The sequence below is a fragment of the Perissodus microlepis genome, chromosome 13 (assembly GCF_051167445.1).
Source record: "Perissodus microlepis isolate ML-2025 ecotype Zambia chromosome 13, ASM5116744v1, whole genome shotgun sequence".
Lineage (NCBI taxonomy): Eukaryota > Metazoa > Chordata > Actinopteri > Cichliformes > Cichlidae > Perissodus > Perissodus microlepis.
The window spans coordinates 14,559,665-14,579,209 of NC_140473.1; the positions used below are offsets into that span (position 1 = coordinate 14,559,665).

General features: G+C 40.9%; 1 protein-coding gene across 4 annotated transcripts; it reads left to right on the forward strand.

The window, feature by feature from the left end:
- Window positions 1–4,676: 4,676 nt before the first annotated feature.
- ercc6 (excision repair cross-complementation group 6) lies at window positions 4,677–18,778 on the forward strand. Of its 4 annotated transcripts, none has more exons than XM_084948851.1 (22): window positions 4,677–4,762; window positions 5,343–5,548; window positions 5,638–5,866; window positions 6,038–6,158; window positions 6,276–6,390; window positions 6,866–7,580; window positions 8,887–9,018; window positions 9,678–9,836; window positions 10,754–10,889; window positions 11,136–11,306; window positions 11,399–11,575; window positions 12,822–12,938; window positions 13,380–13,475; window positions 14,140–14,358; window positions 14,795–14,905; window positions 15,393–15,512; window positions 15,771–15,865; window positions 16,350–16,495; window positions 16,593–17,168; window positions 17,309–17,474; window positions 17,609–17,687; window positions 17,780–18,778. In XM_084948851.1, exons 2-22 carry the CDS (start codon window positions 5,353–5,355, stop codon window positions 18,224–18,226), a joined length of 4,323 nt encoding a protein of 1,440 aa, XP_084804977.1. In that variant the 5' UTR covers window positions 4,677–4,762; window positions 5,343–5,352; the 3' UTR covers window positions 18,227–18,778. The 4 variants fall into 4 exon arrangements, with proteins under 4 accessions (XP_084804977.1, XP_084804980.1, XP_084804979.1 ...); XM_084948853.1 differs by having other exon boundaries at window positions 4,694–4,710; XM_084948852.1 differs by lacking the exon at window positions 4,677–4,762 and adding an exon at window positions 4,818–4,836.
- The last annotated feature ends 767 nt before the right edge of the window (window positions 18,779–19,545 follow it).

A 19,545-nucleotide genomic window follows, 5' to 3' on the forward strand; every position in this document is an offset into this window, starting at 1 on the left:
ACTTTGAGGCTTAAGAGAACATCATAGGCCGTATGTCTGCTCGGTTGGGCCATGAAGCAGGCACTCAACTAAGAAGCACAAAGCAGGGGTTCAACTTAATGCCGCACACATCAGCAGCTGAAATTAGAGGAATTTATTATGTGTGTGTGTGTGTGTGTGTGTGTGTATGTGCTTTTTTAGTTATCTTTAGCTGTCTTTACACATTAACTTGGGTGCTGGTTTTGGAGAGTTTGTCTGCCTGGGTGGGATGTGCAGGAGGCAGACCACGTGATGACCACTCACTGGCTGAACATACCCCAGAAGACAACCTGCAGTGTTCTCACATCGATGCAAATCGTGACAACCAGATATCACACTAACTTTGCTCCAGGGAGCTGTAAGGCTAAAGACCATTTAATGTCTAATCCAACCTCGTCAGATGTTTGCGTTCTCATATGCCCGGTGTGGGGTGATGAATAGAAGCGTTCAGGGCTGCAGTGCATTTTTACTATTGGCTTCGGGACAAGTGAGCTCGTTTGGTGCTTACTTATGGTTTCCTGCACCATTCTTGCACCATTTAAGAGCTGTTTAAGAGTTTCTTTTAGGGTTACCGTTGGGTTTAATCCAAAGGTTAGTGCACTTAGTTAATGTTGTAATAATAGAGAAAACGTGTAGGTGAAATGTCCTTTTTAAGTTCAGTTTTAATTCCACAGTGAGTTTGTTAGTTTCAGTTTTGCTTTTATTTTGCTTTATCAAAATTATAGGGGGATTTTTCAGGGACAAGAATTTCACAATACAAATAGAAGTGAAGGCTGTGACGGCTGTTGACTCAAAGTCCAGTAGACTTCCCAGAATTTAAAAAAAAAGGACCAAACAATGGACCACAATAGCTCATTGTGTTAATAAATTTCACAAAGACACACAACACACACACACATTTTTTAGTTATCTATAGGTATTTATAGGTATCTATGATAACTAATATTTTTATGTGAGGCAGGTATTTCTTTCTTTCTTTTAGGAACCAAAATCTGTTTATGAAGTCATATCATGAGGATGTGTCTTTCTCATAGCGACAAAAAATAAGCCATCATTACATAAATGATTGAACTGTAAGGTGTAGACATGCTTTAAGGTTCAGTTTTAGGTTAAGGTTAGTCAAATAGTAGTTATGGTTATAATGAATCTCCAGGAAATGAATGTAACTCAATGTAATGTCCTCTGAAGTCATGCTTTTATATGCTTATATGCACTGTGACAAATGGAAGTGTGACATAGGGTAACTCTATCCCTGTGGCCTACATGTGTATGTTTATATACCCACAAATGTATTAGGTGTCAACTGAGACACGGAAATTGAAGTGTATATATGTAAGAAAACATTTATTATTGGACTACAACTCATTATTTTCACCGTCATTTACTCTGCCAATTATTTCCTTCCTCAATCAGTTAATGTTTTAGTGCATAAAATGTCAAAACAGGATGAACAGATACACATATGATCACATATTTAAGAAGGTGAAAGAGGCAAATGTTTTGAATTAAAACACTATCAAATGCAACTATCAAATAAAATAATTTGTCAATGCATTTAGTTGTCATATATTTTGTAAATCAGATTTTCATAAATCATTCATTCATTCATTCTTTTGTTCTCCTTGTGTAAATGTGTGTATTAAGAAGAAACTAGGGTCTGTAACAATAACAGATCTCCAGTATATTCACTTGAAGAATGAAGTGGGAGGGAAACAAAATGTCCCAGAGCCATGGAATTACTCTGAGAAACCTATCTCCACCATCATGACCATTCAGAGAAGAATGAAATTATACATTAGGTTTTGTGGGGGGAAAGGACCACATGAAATTATCATATTTCAGTTTTGCTTTTTTATCTGTGTGTGTTTTTAAACACACACACACACAGAGAGAGAGAGAGAGAGAGAGAGAGACTTTCTCGTTTTGATATCTTAGTGAGGATGTCTAATTGACATAACACTATCCCTAGCTGCTTACGATAACCATCAAAAATGAATACCTAACTCTAACTCTTAGCCTAAACCTAACCATAACCTAATTGTAACCCTGACACTAAAAATTTTGAGTCTGAAAATTGCCTTCAAACTCGTGAGGACAGGTACTTTTGTCCTCACGAGTGACAGTTGGTCCCCACAAGTATTGTAACATTCCAATTTTTGGTCCCCACAAAGATGTCTAAACAGGTCCACACAGCAAAAGAAAGTCTTAAAAATTAAAATCTTTAGTACGAGGCTAAAGAAAGGATCCGGTTCATCAACACAGCTAATGGACCAGTTCTTATAGAGACTGTATTCAAGCGCTACTCTACTCAAGCACTTACAGCGCTTTGTACAATATGTGCCATTCATCCATTCATACTAGCACTTTTTTCCACATCGGACTGTTTTCTATCTGGTTTTCACACTCTGATGAACACATTGGAAAGAACTCTGGGTTCATTATCTTGGTATCCAAGGATACTTTGGCAAATAGACTGGAGCAACTAGGGTTCAAACCACCAATCTTCAGATTAGCAGGTTATTCCTCTTCTACCTCCTGAGCCACAGCCACCTCACAATATCAACATAGATTAAGATCAAGATAAATCTTTGCCATCAGTTGGAAGTACGTTTTGGACGTGCATCCTTCTGTTTATTGTGATCCAGTGTTTCAGAATACAACCTATAAATGAAATTAGGAGAAAAACATCTTCTGCACACCTATGAGAACTGTTGGATTCATGAGAAGAATACTGTATAAACAAAGATAATGACCACCAAGAGCTCCCTTGATTGTCTCTCCAGCTGCCTCACCAAATTCTTGTAAAATGATTTCATTCTCAAGAAATTCGTCTGGTCCCAGAGAGATAATAAAGGTTACCGTTACTGAAAGCGAGGAGGACAGTGTGCCAGCGACAACAGATGAAACACAACTTCATACTGGAGCATGTATCAACATTTACAGTATTTTGACACAAAATCCATAAAAAGCAAGGACCACCCCGATTTTCACACATATAAATTCAAACCTATAACACTGCCTGTAAATCTTGCCCCCTGTGTTATTCTACTGTCAGGATGCAAAGTAGCTCAGAGCAGCAGTGTTAACAGTACTCCGCGGCACCCTGGGAGATTTGCACCCAACCCTCATACACCTTATAAATCTACAATCTGTGCATACAAAGAAGTGGGAGTTATCACAACTACATCCATTTAAGATAAACACTTTTGCTACCTGCAAGCTTGACATGGTCTATCAGTTAAATTTAACCAGTTGAACTTTCCCTACATTATAAAGCACATAAAAGCACAGCTGTGTACTAAATATTATCTCCTCCTTCTCTCGATAAAGGCTGGCAAGTACTGGTGAAATACGTGAGCGATGGAAGGGGAAGATAGAGGTTTGCATTCCTCTCTGCAGCTCATCGTGTGAATGCATCAGTTTATTTGCCACCTATGATGATTTATAAGCAGCTCGATAGTTTATTTAACCCTTCTTGACTCCTGTATGCGGGCCCCTTATATACACTACCCTGAGAGTAAAGAAAAAAACAAGGAAAACACTGTGGCTGTGAGCTACCTGATCACAGCTCTACACTCTGCAGGTCTTCTACTAACTAAACTACAAGGTTTTGCTGCAGCACACTTTTCTTTTAGTTCAAATCTTCATCTCTGGAGAGGTTCCCCTGAAGGTGACCCACATTTACTGGTTAAGCAAATAAAACAGGCAAATGTCTCAATTTTCCTACATTCACAAGCCAAGGGTGACAGCAATATTCATCCTTATATAGATATGTTTGCTTACACAGATAACACTGTTTGGAAAGATTACTGACTGCTGCTCATGCGCTAAAGTGCAAGACGGAGAGGAAATTTTAATTAAGCCCTTCATTTATTTTTGCATGAAAGTGGAAATAAACTTCCTCTCAGAGGCAAATACTTGGAGCTCCTCATCCATGTAGTGTAGGCTTTCCAAGACTCAGAAAAAAATCACAGACACTTGGCAAATTAGAGGAAAAACATGATATATAGTGTCTTAGTAACATGTGGGAGCCCCACGTGCCACCAGAAAAGTTTCTGTGTGACTCTACAAATCCCAAGAAATCTACTCTCCAAAGAAAACGCCCTAATTTGGTGTTTTAATTTTAGTGATAAAGAGTTCTGCCTAACATGTTTATCCAAAATCAACAATCACTGTTCAGTTAAGCCAAGGTCTGATGACTGTCGGGGTCATAGTGTATGATTCACGTTATTTGATGACGTTCTCATCACTCTGTGATCCTTTGTGCCTGTAAATGGGATCATTGTCATCCTCTGCCATTAGTGCAAAAAAGAATTTTATCACAAGATAAAGATCATAACTTCTGTGCTGATCTGCAGTGATCCTTCCCTCTAAGGAGACAAAACAAAAAATGCCTGCAAAGCCGGTAGCAGACCCACCAGATCTTCAATCTTCTCGGCATTTTCCTTTAATTTGTCACATTCCTGCATATTAATAATGACTGAAATGTCTAAGTAGTTCCCTAAAAACGCAAAGAGTTGTTTTTGAAAATGTGGTTCACAGTTTCTCCAATGTTAAGGCAAAAATAAGTGGTTTTGTGGCGCCATCTAGAGTGCAATTTTCTCTGCTGCTGTCAACCAGCAGAGGGCGCTGTTCAGCAAGTTAATCATTGAACGGATGCCTTCACTAACACCGGAAACCAGGAAGCGGCTGGTGAGCAATATGACATAAAGCGAGCCAGTGATGTTGTATAACTGCACGTTTTGTGAGTATCTCATTGTCACTGTCGCTTTGACGCTGGGCTTAATGGACCAGATTTTACTCAAACAGCGAGAAACAGTGGGTGCTGTAGTAGGAACATATCTGAACATGTTTGGTCCTTTGAACGTCTTCTGTTTGTTGAAGCTGAACAGCTGATGATGTTCGGCTCACTGTTAGCTTAGCAGGTTAGCCTAGCCACGTAAACAATAGGTTGTGAGAGACTTGAACGTTTCTTTCAGTTTTATGCCTATCCTATAACTCAGCGTCTAACCGCTAATGTGGTACCTTCTTTAATTTAAATTGGTATTATTTACATTCATTTCTTCCCATTACGAGCCTCCACATTCACATAATTAGTTTAAGACCCCTCCGTTAATCGTTAGTAACCATGGATATAAGCTAGGTTTAGATTCCGATCGTTACATAATACCGTTCAGAGTTAACGCAGCCTTTTTGGACGCAATAAAAAGACGACAAGCAATAACTGTTTAGTTTTATTTCTCTATTTAAAGCAGTTCTTTAACAGCTTAGACGAGACAATGGCTTAAATGACTTGTTTGACATCTGTTTGACACTTCTGGCAGCTGCTTCACTATGCCTGTAGACGGTACAGAGGACCAGGTGCCCTCCTCTCTTTCTAGCCCGGCTAGTGCTGCCCTCACCCCGGGAGGAATGGAGGAGGATGGAGCTACAGGCGGCTCAGCAGTCTGTACTTTCCCTGAAAACAGCCAGGCCCCGGAGGCTGCTGCAGCCTATCCTGCCAACACTGGACCTGGGGAGGGCAACAGCGGTGAGCTGTGCAGCATGTTGAGAGAGGAGATGGAGAATGTCATTATATCCTTATAAAATCATTTTATGTGTTATCTTTGGTGCATTTAGCTGGGAAAAGGTCTGGAGCCTTGCTGCAGATTGACCGACAGCGCATCCAAGCAGCTTCTGCCAGTTCGGGAGCTGATGAGCTCCAAGGTCTTGGTGTGGCTGTGTATGACCAGCACATACTTGAACAAGGTGTTTTGCAGCAAGTGGACGAGGCGATCCAGGAGGCCAGTCAGGCTGCTGTTAAAGCTGAAGCCGAGAAGGAGTATCAGTCTGTGTTGGATGATGTCAGGTACAGGAATTTAAAAAAAACAAAACAAAAACGCAAATGGTTTTTGTGTGTTGTGTTGAAGTAATCATATTACTTTGTTGAGATGCTATAAACTAAAAAAAAAATTTATTAACAAGTAGCAAAACGTCAAGGGACTAATAAGTCTTCTGCTTTTAATCATGTGTGTTGCAGGTCTGTTACAGCATCTTTAAAACATATCAACAAGATTATTGAGCAGCTTTCTCCTTACGCAGCCTCCAGTAAAGACATCAGTAGGAAGATTGAGTCTGTCAAAAGACAGAAAGAAAATAAGGTAAAATACTACATGTGTAACGTTTTAAAATAAAGTAATCTGGTTTATATGATGATGATGTAATAACATAATAATAATAATGGTGTGATTGTGGTGATGAAAAAACTTGTCATACAGGAGAAACAGCTGAAGAAAGTCAGAGCCAAACAGAAGCGACTTCAAGCCATTCTGGGAGGAGAGGACACTCAAAGGGTGGAATTTGAGTTTTTGGCAGAAGATGATGGAGAGGAAGGTAACGTGTTGTTTTTTGTGTACTGACTGGAAACATTAACCACTGATCAGTGGGTGGAAGCAATTTTTGTGGCGACCAAGATGCCTAACTTGTAGCATTCACTGATTATGGTCCATATTAGGTTGATGAAGGAAATTTACTGTGCATTAATGGCTGTTTAGAATAGCAGGGTGTCCATTTGCTTTCTGCCTTCAGCAGATTTCACTTCTGACACAGGCTTAAATAGGTGTGACAACTCTCCTCTTGTATTGTTTGTTGCTACACAAGTCTGTTTTCACACATAATATTGTGCAATACACATAACAATACACATAATATGTATTTCACACCTAAAATTCAAGCTAGCAAGAAATATTTTCCTTCTCTAAAACATAAATAGACCCTTCTGAATCCTTAAGAGTTTTCCTGTAGGCATTCGTGTTGATTCTGGCAGTGAAGAAAATCTCTGAATCTGTATTTGTGTGTGTTGTACCAGAAGCGGGACCATCCACGTTGGGCAGCATGCTCATGCCATCTCAGGAGACCGAATGGGAAGAGCTTATCCGGAAAGGTCACATGACTCCTTTTGGAACCCGAATCCAACAGAAGGAGGTAAAGAAGGAGCCTCGAAAACTGATGCTTGCGGAGAACTCTGCTTTTGACCAGTACCTGGCAGACCAGGCCAAGTTGGCTACTGAGAGGAAGAGAGTCCCTCTCTTTAAGAAGAAGAAAAGCTCTGGGGTTGGAACCGGTGGAGATTCAAGAGAGAAAACCAAAGGAATGGTTTCATCTTCCAAGGATAAAAAACTGCGTAAGCGCATGCGAAAGCTCCAGGTAACTGCTTTAAAGGCCCATCCTAAGGCCCGGCCCAAGGCTGAGCCACAGCTCCAAAAGCAACGGAGAAAACGTCACACTGAAGGAGAGGAGACAGACAGCGAGGGGTCAGAGTACCTCCCCAGTGATGAAGGAATAGATCCTGACCAAGAGGAGAGAGAAGCCATGGAGGAGGGCTTTGGAGATGATGATGATGAAGAGTATGAGTTGAAACCATACAAGAGAAAAATCGAAGGGAAAGGGAGGAAAAAAGTAAAGAAAAGTGACAGTGAGGAAGAATACCACCCTGAAAGTACAGATGAAGAGGATGATGACAAGGGAAAACCGAAAAAATACAAAGATGATGGAGATGTGGAGTATTATAGGCAGCGAATAAGGTACGATCATGCACTACTAACATTGCTCTAAACTCATGTTTAGATCTGTGGTTGGGTGCAAAGGTGTGCAGAGTTTTTACAAAACGAAAGCAGCAACTTATGCCTGCATATGCCATGCTCAAAAACCCACCAGATTGTTCCTTTTATTTTGCATCACATTTGTAATGGCAGTGCTGTGTGCTATTGTTATTCCTTTTACTTAAGGAGGAAGCAGTTGTCTCTTTTTCTGCTGGCTCCATAGTGCAGAAAGAGAGTTAATCCCAGATGAGATTGGCAGCTGTTTCTTGACTAAGCAAATTCACTCCCTGCTCTTCTTCTCTCTCTGCTCTCACACTGGCCTAATTATCCTCCTGCACATGGTTTTATACACTCACTCACTCTAATGCTCAAATTAATGGAAGAGCAGCCCTAATGAGATTTCATATTTATAGCTGCCAAATAAATTGTGTTGGCATGTGTCCTTTTTCTACACTATAGTGACTGAATGTCAATTCCACAGCATAGACACGGCATGGACGGTGAGACTAGCTTATACGTGGAATGATATTATTAGAGCGGGCAGTATTTGTAGTTGGGTGGGAGGTGGAGTGGGGGCAGAAAAGTGTAATTAACTGAACCAATGCTTAGTCTTGACTTAATTAGAGAGTGTGGTCTCCCAGGCCTAGCTTAAGGACCAGTTTCGTGGCAGGGTGACAGGACCAGGCCCAAATGAAGATGGATTCTTATCCTCTGTACCTCACACCTTTCTGGGGAACTCGCACTACTAATTGTCTGTATCAATCTTCATTTGCTGTGCGACGACTGTGCCTCTAACTGCCCTCTCTCCTGCACTATTAAAACTGTTTTCCTTTAACATTTCCCTTTTTGCTGTAGATGTTCCACCGCTCAAGGGAAATACCTTCAACTCAAAACATTCGCTATCCTTACACCTGTGTAGACAAATGCTCAAATAAAGCATGGAGTGCGAGAGGTGCAAATAGAACACCTTTCTATCCAGTCTCCACTTATCCTGTTTAGGTTTGCACTATATTCACTTGAAATGTCTGATTTAGTTTGGATCTCTTAGTTGTTTTCATTTTGCATCTGTAACAATATACATCACTGAAAGTTTAAACAGGTTGAATTCTTCACTGTTGTTCAGGTAGTGTATTAGTCTTTTTAAAAGAGGAAGCAGGTGTTTGTTCTCAGCACCCAAGCTCACTGAGCTTACCCCTTGCGGTTGTGAGCTTCTAACTAAAATAAAGAAATTCATTTTATCACATCGGTGTGCAAACACTTCATCAGTGTATATTAATTTTCTCAACAGGAGATGGAAGCGTCAGCGTCTTCGAGAAAGGGAGGAGAAGAGAGAAAGGGGTGAGGAGCTAACCGATGACAGCGATGCAGAATTTGACGAAGGCTTCAAAGTTCCTGGTTTTCTCTGGAAAAAGCTTTACAAGTAAGTTCAGTCCGAAACATTGATTATGGGAATGAGTTATGTTAAATATCCATGCATGTAGATAGAGCCACTTTTATCAAGTGAGAAAGTGATAACAAGGACTAATAAAACATTTTTTGCATAAAGATTATATGTGTACTTTGTTCTGCATCACAGTCACTGCTCTGAAAAAATAATGATTATTTCATCAGCAAGCCTTGCAAATTTATTTGTTCACTGCTTCTGAAGTTCACTGGTAGTTACTGTTAAAAAAATCTGTGGGCTACTATGAAACGGTTATGAGAAAAACATCAGTTTGAGTTTTATGTGATTGATAAGATTGCCAGCCCAACTCTCATTGTGATTTTTACTCCATATTGCCTTTGCAATGTTTGTCACACCTACTATGCATGGTTTTAATAATAGTGTAATACTCACCGTGATAAAATTAACTTTGAGATTGCAAGTGCAGTCATTACTCTTCACATCATTCATTGCCCCTTCAGCTCCTAGGATTATGTCGTTTAATGACACTTGAGCAACGTGGACTGGTCACTGACGAGCATAGCTGATCTATGAGATTACTGTCAACCCTTTATGTGTGTTTATGTGGATTGTCCATGGTTGCTGTTACAACCATGTGTTTCAAGTGTTTGCATTTATGTCAATGACCTTTTCAGGTACCAGCAGACGGGTGTGCGGTGGATGTGGGAACTCCACTGTCAGCAGGCAGGGGGCATCTTGGGGGATGAGATGGGATTGGGTAAAACCATCCAGGTCATCAGCTTTCTGGCTGGACTGAGCTACAGCAAACTGAGAACCAGAGGGTCCAACTACAGGTGTGCGCACACACACATGCGTACACACAAACTGTGTCCAGAGACTGTGTGTCTGTATGGTATGAATATTTGATCAGGGGGATTTCTACTTGAGAGTGTTCATCTGAATTATTAAACATGTTTCAATTATCAGACTCTTCACTTTTTTTCTTTTTTTTTTTTTTACTGCGGACATCAGAGAAAACACTGACACTCTGTGTGTGTGTGGGGGTGGGGGGGGTGGGGGGGGTGGGGGGGGGGGGGTGTTTGAAAGTGAGAATGCGTTAGAGTGAGTGTCTGCGTGAACCCTTAAAATGAATTTCAGGCTCATGAGGTGGGGGTAGAGCAGGTGGGTGACAACAAATCAACCGGCAAAAACATGACAGAGCGCTGCTGATAATCTGGGTTTACTTCCTCGAACAACACTCGTACATTTATTGGGTGGAGCTTCCCTGATGGTCAATACTCTGTCTACTATAGACGCCCACAAATTGATTGCTTGCAAACTCAATTATGGTCCAGTATCAATAGCTTCCACTAGGCAGAGGTTCATACCAGCCCATTAGTGTATCTTTTGTGCGTGCCTGTGTGTGTGTTTGGCAAAGTTCTTGTAGATTTTCACAGTGGAGCTGAGGATATCTCCACACACTTTCTTTGATTTATTGTAAGTACAAGGCTTTGTAGTTGCGTCATTCCGCTGTGCGCTGTTCCTCATCCTTGAATGCATCATATATTGTCATTGCAATCTAAGCATATATACATTATTTTACTTAATAGGGAAAAGACCTTTTATTTTACACTGTAAAAATGATGGCTGTGATTTGCTACTGAAGCCTGCTCAGGTTATCCAAAGTTTAATGAACACAGTTCCATTGTTTACCCATCTTAATCTCTGGTTTTCGATTAAACACGTGTCTGTGGTGTTTGTTTTGCTGTAGGTATGCTGGTCTGGGTCCAACAGTCATTGTGTGCCCAGCTACAGTCATGCACCAGTGGGTGAAGGAGTTTCATACCTGGTGGCCTCTTTTCCGAGTGGCAGTCCTACATGAAACTGGGTCCTTCACTAGCAACAAGGTAGCTGTTCATGAGTTTTATACAATCTTTTTTTCCCTCTGGGGGGCACTAGAGGTCTGTTTACAGTATTAGCTCCTGACCTTACCTCCCACTCTTTCCCTCTTTTTAAAGCCACATTGATAATGATCCCCTACTTGGTACATTCTTTGAAGTATATGATACTAGACATGGTTAATAACTGCACTGGTTTATATTAAGGTTTAAATATTAAGGTTTGTGTCTTTGCTTTTTCCCCCCATGTTGCAGGAAAAGCTCATTCCAGAAATAGCAGCATGTCATGGTATCCTTATCACTTCATATTCAGCTGTGAGGAATATGCAGGAAACCCTACAGCTCTACGACTGGCACTACATTATATTGGACGAGGGTCATAAGATCAGGAATCCAAATGCTGGAGTTACTGTTGCTTGCAAACAGGTATTATATACGCATGGACGCATGCATGAACATAAGCAAAGTTCATGCGGTTGTAATTAATTAATAATTTTTTTTAATTTTCTCTTCTCTAGTTTCGCACTCCTCACAGATTCATCCTGTCAGGCTCACCAATGCAGAACAATTTGAAGGAGCTGTGGTCTCTGTTTGATTTTGTGTTCCCCGGCAAACTGGGGACATTGCCTGTTTTTATGGAGCAGTTCTCCGTGCCAATTACTATGGGTGGATATAGTAATGCATCTCCTGTACAGGTACACACACAAAATTGTGAAATAATAATTTATTTCAGTTCTGGTTGTGTGTCCTTTTCCTCTTTTGAAGTGGAGTAATGTTATTGTAATGGTTAAATCATTCCAGACAGGAGCCAGTTAATCCAACAACTCTACTATTTCTGTAACTGTATCATAAGGGTGGAGCATAAATGGGCTATGCTAATTTGAAAATACCTTCTATTCATGTATGCACAGTTTTGGAAAGCTTGATGGAAGCCATTAGGTGCAGTGCAGGATAATGTAGGCCCATGCAAGAAAACTTCTGTGCATCCCCAGTGTGTGAGAGAGGGAGAGGCTAAAGTAGAAAGGCGGGGAGCTAAATTGTAGCCCTTTGTCATTAGTGTCCAATCGTTAATAACTCACTGACTGAATAGATTTAATTATTTAAGATGGCTATTGATGCTTCTTCCGCTGTCGATAATAAAAACCTTTACTAATTATTAATGTTATTAAATGGTCAGAGAGGGCAAAGCTCTGCTGCCTTATCTTCTTCTCTAAATTCTCAGAGCAGCAAAACAGGCCCTGAGATGATACATAAAGTTCATGTATGTTCAACTAGATGTATGTTTTAAAGAAAACATATGTGTTTGAGGTGGGGCTTTATGAGCATGTACATATAGGCTCTATTACTGAGGCATGCATTTGCAGCCCCATGTGAATCCACTCAACAGCTTGCGTCGAGATCACTGGATCATCTGCTGCCTTCCTCGTTTTTGTTTTTTCTTTCCTCTCCACTTTACCCCATTGAGCTCAAGATACCACCATGTTATTGTCCCCTCCAGCTTTGCCAAGGGTGTCTTTGATCCCCCCCGTGGATCCCCAGTGAGTTAATGTTTAAAAGACTAACTGGCTTTTAGCACTGACCCTACATACAGTTTAGCAGGCCATTTGCAGTGGGGCTTCTAGTGTGGACCAAGTGTGTCTCAATCTCCCCCTCTGTTTCCACTGGAACTGGCCAGCAGCACTGATGAAAGAAGGCTGTGTCCCTCGAGACCAGCAGCACTCAGATCAATGTTGAATGGCTTGTACCGCTTAGAGGGACAGCAACATGAGGTGATGAGAGATAGCAGATGAGTGGCCAAACAACAGCCCAGCCATGCCTTAGGAAACATGAGCGCTGACAGGAGTGTGTATGTGTTTGCTTTGCATGCTGACCTGAAGGTTCCTTTTGTTTTAAAGCAGTTTGTTTATCCTTAAAGGTGTGATTTTTATTTATTTTTTTAAGGTCCAGACAGCATTTAAATGCGCATGTGTGCTGAGGGACACCATAAATCCTTACCTGCTCAGAAGAATGAAGGCAGACGTCAAGGCTAACCTCTCCTTACCTGACAAAAATGAACAGGTATTCATCATACTCTAAGACACTTGACCCTGCTCTAAGTATTGAACAGCATCTAACGCCTGCATCTCTTAACAGGGGAGATGTTTATCTGATTGGATGTGACTATTATGTGCCACATCTAAGGAGTATTTGATGAATGTGCATGGCCCCTGTCAGGTGAAACCAGCTAATAAAGTCCCAGTAAAGTAAAAGAAGCAGGTATTCATTAAGGCGGCTGGTCTCTGGTCTGTCCTTGCGGCTGACGCTGGTGGACTTCTCAGTCCACTTCTGCTCATTAAGTCAGTCCCTCAGGACACCGGTGGCTTCAAAAAAAGCCGTTGCTTCCTTCTAATTTCTCTTCTCAAACACTTCACTTCATCAAGGGGCTTTAAAGTGGATGTTCACTGCTCATTATAAACTCTTACCCTGCCCTCTATTGTGTGTGTTTGTGTCTGTGTGTAGGTTCTGTTTTGCAGATTGACAGCAGAGCAGCGTCAAGTGTATCAGAGCTTCTTAGATTCCAAAGAGGTCTACCAAATACTAAATGGGGACATGCAGGTGAGTCTTCATAGTTTGTGTTCTGCTTCTGTGTTTGGTTGACACACACTTTACGAGGATAAGAAAAGCCAAAGTAGAAGACTTCCTGGAACAAGACATTCATTATTTAACCACCTAACAGAGGCATTTCCGTTTACCTCCCTCTCACAGAGACGTGTGGATTTTTATCAACTCTCGTACAATTAAAGATCCCCACCTTTAAGTGGAATCTGTGGAATTGAAATTATTTTTGCCATGTATGTTAAACCCCTAATAGCTTGACTTTGGTATTGTTTAAGAGGTTCAATTCGAGAAGGTTGTACAGTTGTGTTTCTCACATTAGTGAGACCCTTGAGAGAGAAACTACCATTTATCACCACTGACCAAATGGACGTGGTTGGAGAGCTAGAGGTGACCACAGATTATGCATATACGCACACATGCGTGCTCTTACAGACGTATTCAGTGGTCACTCTCAGTCCATTAACCACCATTACTAATGCAGTGACCACTGGGCCTCCATCAGGAAAACTGGCTAAATTGTCTTTAAATAAATTATGTAACTCATTCCTGTAGATTTTTTTAAGATGCAACACAGTAAAAATCTGTAAATTTATCAAAGTTGACATCAGTTCTTCTGACAGCGTTCATGAAGGAATCTCCTTTTTCTTTTTGTCTCATGTAGGTGTTCTCAGGTTTGATAGCTCTGCGTAAGATCTGTAACCACCCAGACCTTTTCTCAGGCGGACCCCGGATACTGAGAGGAATCCCTGAGGACCAGCTAACTGAAGAGGAACACTTTGGCTTTTGGAAGCGCTCGGGCAAGCTGATTGTTGTGGAGTCGCTGCTACGTCTCTGGTTCAGACAGGGCCACAGAGTCCTGCTCTTCACTCAGTCCAGACAGGTGAGGAACACTTTCCTGAAATAAGCACCAGTATTAAAGACGCATTAACAATGGTTTGTATAAATACAAAAGATTTTTGTAAAGCCAAGATAATTCTTTCCTCCTTTACATCTTAAATTGTGGTGTCATGTATATATATTTGTACGTGTTGCCAGCTACCTATAAGCCTGTTAAATTTAGTGTGTCTGTGAATGTGCGAGACAGAAGGAAAAAGTGAGGAAGTGAGAGAGTGTGTATATGTGATGGAGGCCCCAGCTGTTGCAGTCAATACCAATGAGATTATACCTCAGAGGGAACCTGAGACCCTCCCTGTCGGTATCTCTGTCCATGTAATATTAATCTGCTCTAATCCTTTTAGAGATAATCCAAACCTCAGCCCTTCTTTCCCCGTCTTTATCTCCTCTTTCTGCTGTCTTTATCCTCCCACTCCTTCCAGATGCTGGACATCTTGGAGGTGTTTGTAAGGGAGAATAACTACTCGTACCTGAAAATGGACGGCACGACTACAATATCTTCCCGACAGCCTCTCATCGCTCGCTACAATGAGGTAAGGATTAGTCATCTCTAATGGCTGTATGTGTTTCCAATGAAAATCCTGCCCTGAGGGACCAAATGCTTCAGTGGAATCCTTCTCACCCCGAGGTGGGGACGCTAATTGATGAAAATCTGTTGTTCAAAGTGGATGTGCTCAATTTTCTGTGTGTGGAAGATGTTGAAATATCACTTAGCATTAAAGCACTCTTTAAAACTAAAACTTTTTAAAAATGTGTTGTATCTAATACTAAATCTGATCAACATACACTGCATTTAGATAAAGCTGTTTTATCGTCTTTAAATAGGGTTTAATTTGAGAATAATTTGAGAGCAGGAGATTGTTATCTTACTTGCATTAAATTTTAACAATTTACTAATGAAATTTTTTTTTTTTACAGGATTATAGCCGAAAGTGATTATCAAAGAGAGTATGAAATTGCAGATTGGGTTCATTAATCACCAGTATTTTCTCTGCTTCTCTCTTTTCTTTTCTTTTTCAGGACAAATCCATTTTTATCTTCTTGTTGACCACTAAAGTCGGAGGTCTGGGAGTCAATCTGACTGGAGCCAATAGAGTCATCATTTATGACCCAGACTGGAACCCCAGTACTGACACACAGGTTAGACAGCCACACGTAAAATAATTAAAAACATTGACTCAGTGAATTATTTCTCATGTGAGTCTTAATGTTCCTTGGAGTTGTGATTTGTCACATTAAATTGCCTACTTTTTTTTTTTCTTGTTGGATGCCAGCTTTTCATGCGTTTCCAATTTCTTGTTGCCTGGTTCACTTGCTGCTCTGTAACATCGCTTTTCCTCCTTTCTCACTGAATGCTCGGTTTAATCATTTGCTCTGAATGTGTTACACTGCTCGCAGGCTCGCGAACGGGCTTGGAGGATCGGTCAAAAGCAGCAAGTAACAATCTATAGACTGCTGACTGCTGGGACCATTGAAGAGAAAATCTACCACAGGTCAGACAGCAGTTTACTTTTCTAAGCACTTTATAAGGATAATATTCAATTGCAAAAACAAAATCCTCTGTTGGCCATTGTGTTTTCTCTCACTGAGCCTTTTTGTTTTAGTTTTCTTTCTGTTGATTTCACACATTCATGAGTATTGGCAATGACGTGACTAATTGCTTACATCACTGCTATATTAGTACTTGCACTGTCCCGGTTCTAGGTAATTGAAAAGCATTCCTGCATTATTAAATGGCCAATTGAGGACTTCTAAACTGTTGCTCTGTTTGTTTTTTTGTCTGTAAAGTGCTTTCAGAAAGCAAGTTGGAAAAACTGCAGGCATTGTGTTTTGATACCTACAGTGGTGAGGTTAACTAATGTGCTCATCCATCAGCCAAACTACTCTGTGGTGACAGGGGATCAGGACTGCATGCTGAGCTGAAATGGCAGCTTGCATTCAAGTATGTAATTCTGTATTTTATCTGCTGTAATTCAGGCAAATCTTCAAACAGTTCCTAACCAATCGAGTACTGAAGGATCCCAAACAGCGACGGTTCTTCAAGTCAAATGACATCTATGAGCTGTTTACTCTAGCTGATCCAGATGGAGGTCAGGGAACAGAGACAAGTGCTATTTTTGCAGGTCTGTTGAAACATTTCATTGTCCAGTTATTGGGTTGTTAAAATAAGCTTGAGGGATTTAATTTTATTTAATTTGGTTTATTTCTCCCTAAAAACAGGCACAGGTTCTGACATCAAAGCGCCCAAAAAACCCGAAAAGCCAAAGCCATCACACAAAGTAAATCACAGCAGCCATGCACATAAACACTCCTCAGCAACCTGCATTAATACAGATACAGACAGCACGCACACTCCTGCATTAAGGGCCGGAAGTACCTCTCCATGCAGTAAAAACTCTCAGGGTAAACAAAATGTCCCGATAGACAGTCCAAGCACCAACCAGGATGCTGTAGATATAGCACCTGCGGGACAAAATAAAAACAGCGACTGTGATGCAGCCAAACCAGACACAAATACCTCAAACTCAGCCAGTTTTCACCAGCACAGAGACAAAAACTCTGCCCGGACCAGCCCACAGAAACACAGGGAGAAGAGGAAACACTGTGACTCGGACGACTTGGACAAACGCAAACATAAGAAACACAAGCGCTCCCGGGATGCTCGATTCGAAGGTCACCGCATCTCTCATTTGGTAAAGAAAAGAACATATAAGAAATCAGAGAGCGAAGACAATGCAACAGAGGACCAGAAGAAATCAGACGATTATGTCTTGGCAAAGCTGTTCAAGAAATCTGGTAGAAGTTTTTTTTGGTTGGTTTGTTTGTTTTGTACCGTCTGCAGTATCAGACATTTTTATATACAAGATTTGCGAAACGGCAAGCTTCTTTTTCTTATTCTTAAATGTGCTGTTCTTTTCTTCCATGGTGTTTCTCAGGTATTCACAGTGTGATGCAGCATGACACCATCATAGAGTCTTCCAATCCTGACTATGTTCTTGTGGAAGCAGAAGCCAATAAGGTGGCTCAAGATGCCCTTAAAGCTCTTAAAATTTCCCGGCAGCAGTGCAGACTGCGCTTCAAAACTCCTCCTGCCCCTGCAAAGTATGTAGTCTCACACTGACACGGTGGGGTTTTTTTCTTTTTCTGTTTTTTTTTAGAGCTTCACTAATTTAATTTAAAACAAACTTATCATTTTCTCAAATGTATTTAAGTCATTCTCTTGTTTGCCTTCTCAGGAAACGCTTTGGACAAAAGAAGAATTCTCTCTTAGCTACACCTTCTGTTCAGTCTGTTCCCACTTCAACCAAATGCAAGGTAATAGCCAGGTTCTCATTAAAAGATGTTACTCTGTGTTTTTTCATTTCTGATGCCATTTTTGGGTGTATTCATTGATTTCTTTTGTTTAGGATGCTGCTATTATAAAGAAGTCTGTGTCAAAGAAACCAGGTTCGGGAGCTCATTTCAGCGGGGAGGGTGCAGAAAGTGACTTGAATTCCACCCCGCTGTCATCCTCCTCTCTGCTGGCCCGGATGAAGGCCCGTAATCACCTCAGCATGCCCTCCAGGGGAGAAGAACCAGAAGAGGAGGAGGAGGATGCCTCGGGAGCTGCAGGGAGTCTTCCTGCTGCTCCGCCCACTGAGCACGATGAGCTGTTGGTGGATCTGCGCAACTTTGTAGCCTTCCAGGCGAGTGTGGACGGACAGGCCACCACCCAGGAAGTGCTCGAGTATTTCAAACCGAGACTGACCCAGGAACAGGCTCCTGTCTTCAGAGAGCTACTCAGGAGTATCTGTGACTTTCATAGGACCTCTGGTCAGGAGGGCATCTGGAGACTCAAAGAGAGCTTTCGCTGAGGGAAGAACATTTAAACACCCCTTCAAGCTCAAGCTTACAGTTGTTGTCTTGCAATTTTTTGTTGCTTGCGTTCAGGAAAGACATTTTGCCGTACAGTCTTGGGTTACCTAATGAAGTCATAATTAGTTAAGCAAGTCTTGAAGGTAGTTTCTGTGATTGAGTTTGGCGGTTGTTCTGTTCTTTTTTTCATTGTTGCTTGTACCTGGTGATACTTGAATTCATTTATTTTAATTTGACTAAAACGGTGTAATATCATATTCAGATATGTGTTTACTCTCAAACTTTGTTCTTCAAAAACCTCAGCGATGTCAGATTATACCAACTTTCTATTAAGTTTAAGAATAGGGTGCCATTTTATACCTCACTAAAGGTTTTTGTAGATTTTATAATAAACTTTCTTGTACACTGTAGAGGTTTTTGGTCACTTCAAAACAAATTAATATTGCCTCTCTGTTATTTGCAGGCATTTTAAAAACTGTGTTTTATATTAAAAAAATAAATGCAATTCCATATCTTGCATGTACTGTATGCAATAAATCTGATGGCTGCTTTTCTGGCTTTGTTATTTCAAAAATACACAGACGTAAAGGAAGATTTATGATTATGAATATATGCCAAACTATTTGCAGGTTACAAAAGACATGTGGGACAGTTTTGAATCAAGAACACAGGTAAATGTGAGGACATTAAAATAACACGATAACTCAAAATTGGACGGAAAAGCTGACATACCTTTTATTTAACTGTGGTGCTGACCAGGGTCCTGAAAATAGTCGACGGCTTATGCAAAATCTGCAAAACCTGAACTAGTTAAAGTTTATTTGTAAATGTGTCTCGACCTACGGAGATGAGATGAGTAATTGCATTTAGTCTTTTAAGCAATCATCAGAGGATGGAGAGGAAAGGCGCTGACAGGAAGCACACACACACACACTTAAGGCCTGCACTCTTGTCAAGAGTTGTCTAGACCAAATATTGGGATAAAGTTATCAACCGTTATTTGATTTCAATTTTCTCCACGCACCTCACCGAGGTCATAATAACAACTTTATTTTCAGTGGTGCATAAATTAATTACGCGCATTTAATAACTAAAATATCATTATATTCCCCCTTTAATAACATAAACGCTGCACGCCAGGGAAACCCTTAATAGCGCGGGGCCCTGTAACTGGCCATTATCCGCCTGTAATGATATTACAGAACCAATTACGCGCCATTAGAAGGGATTTTCTGCACTTTATGTGGTTTAGTCCAATCCCGCACTCCTCTTCTAAATTTCAGCTGCTTCTCGAAGCCTCATTTTGCCTCCACCTCAG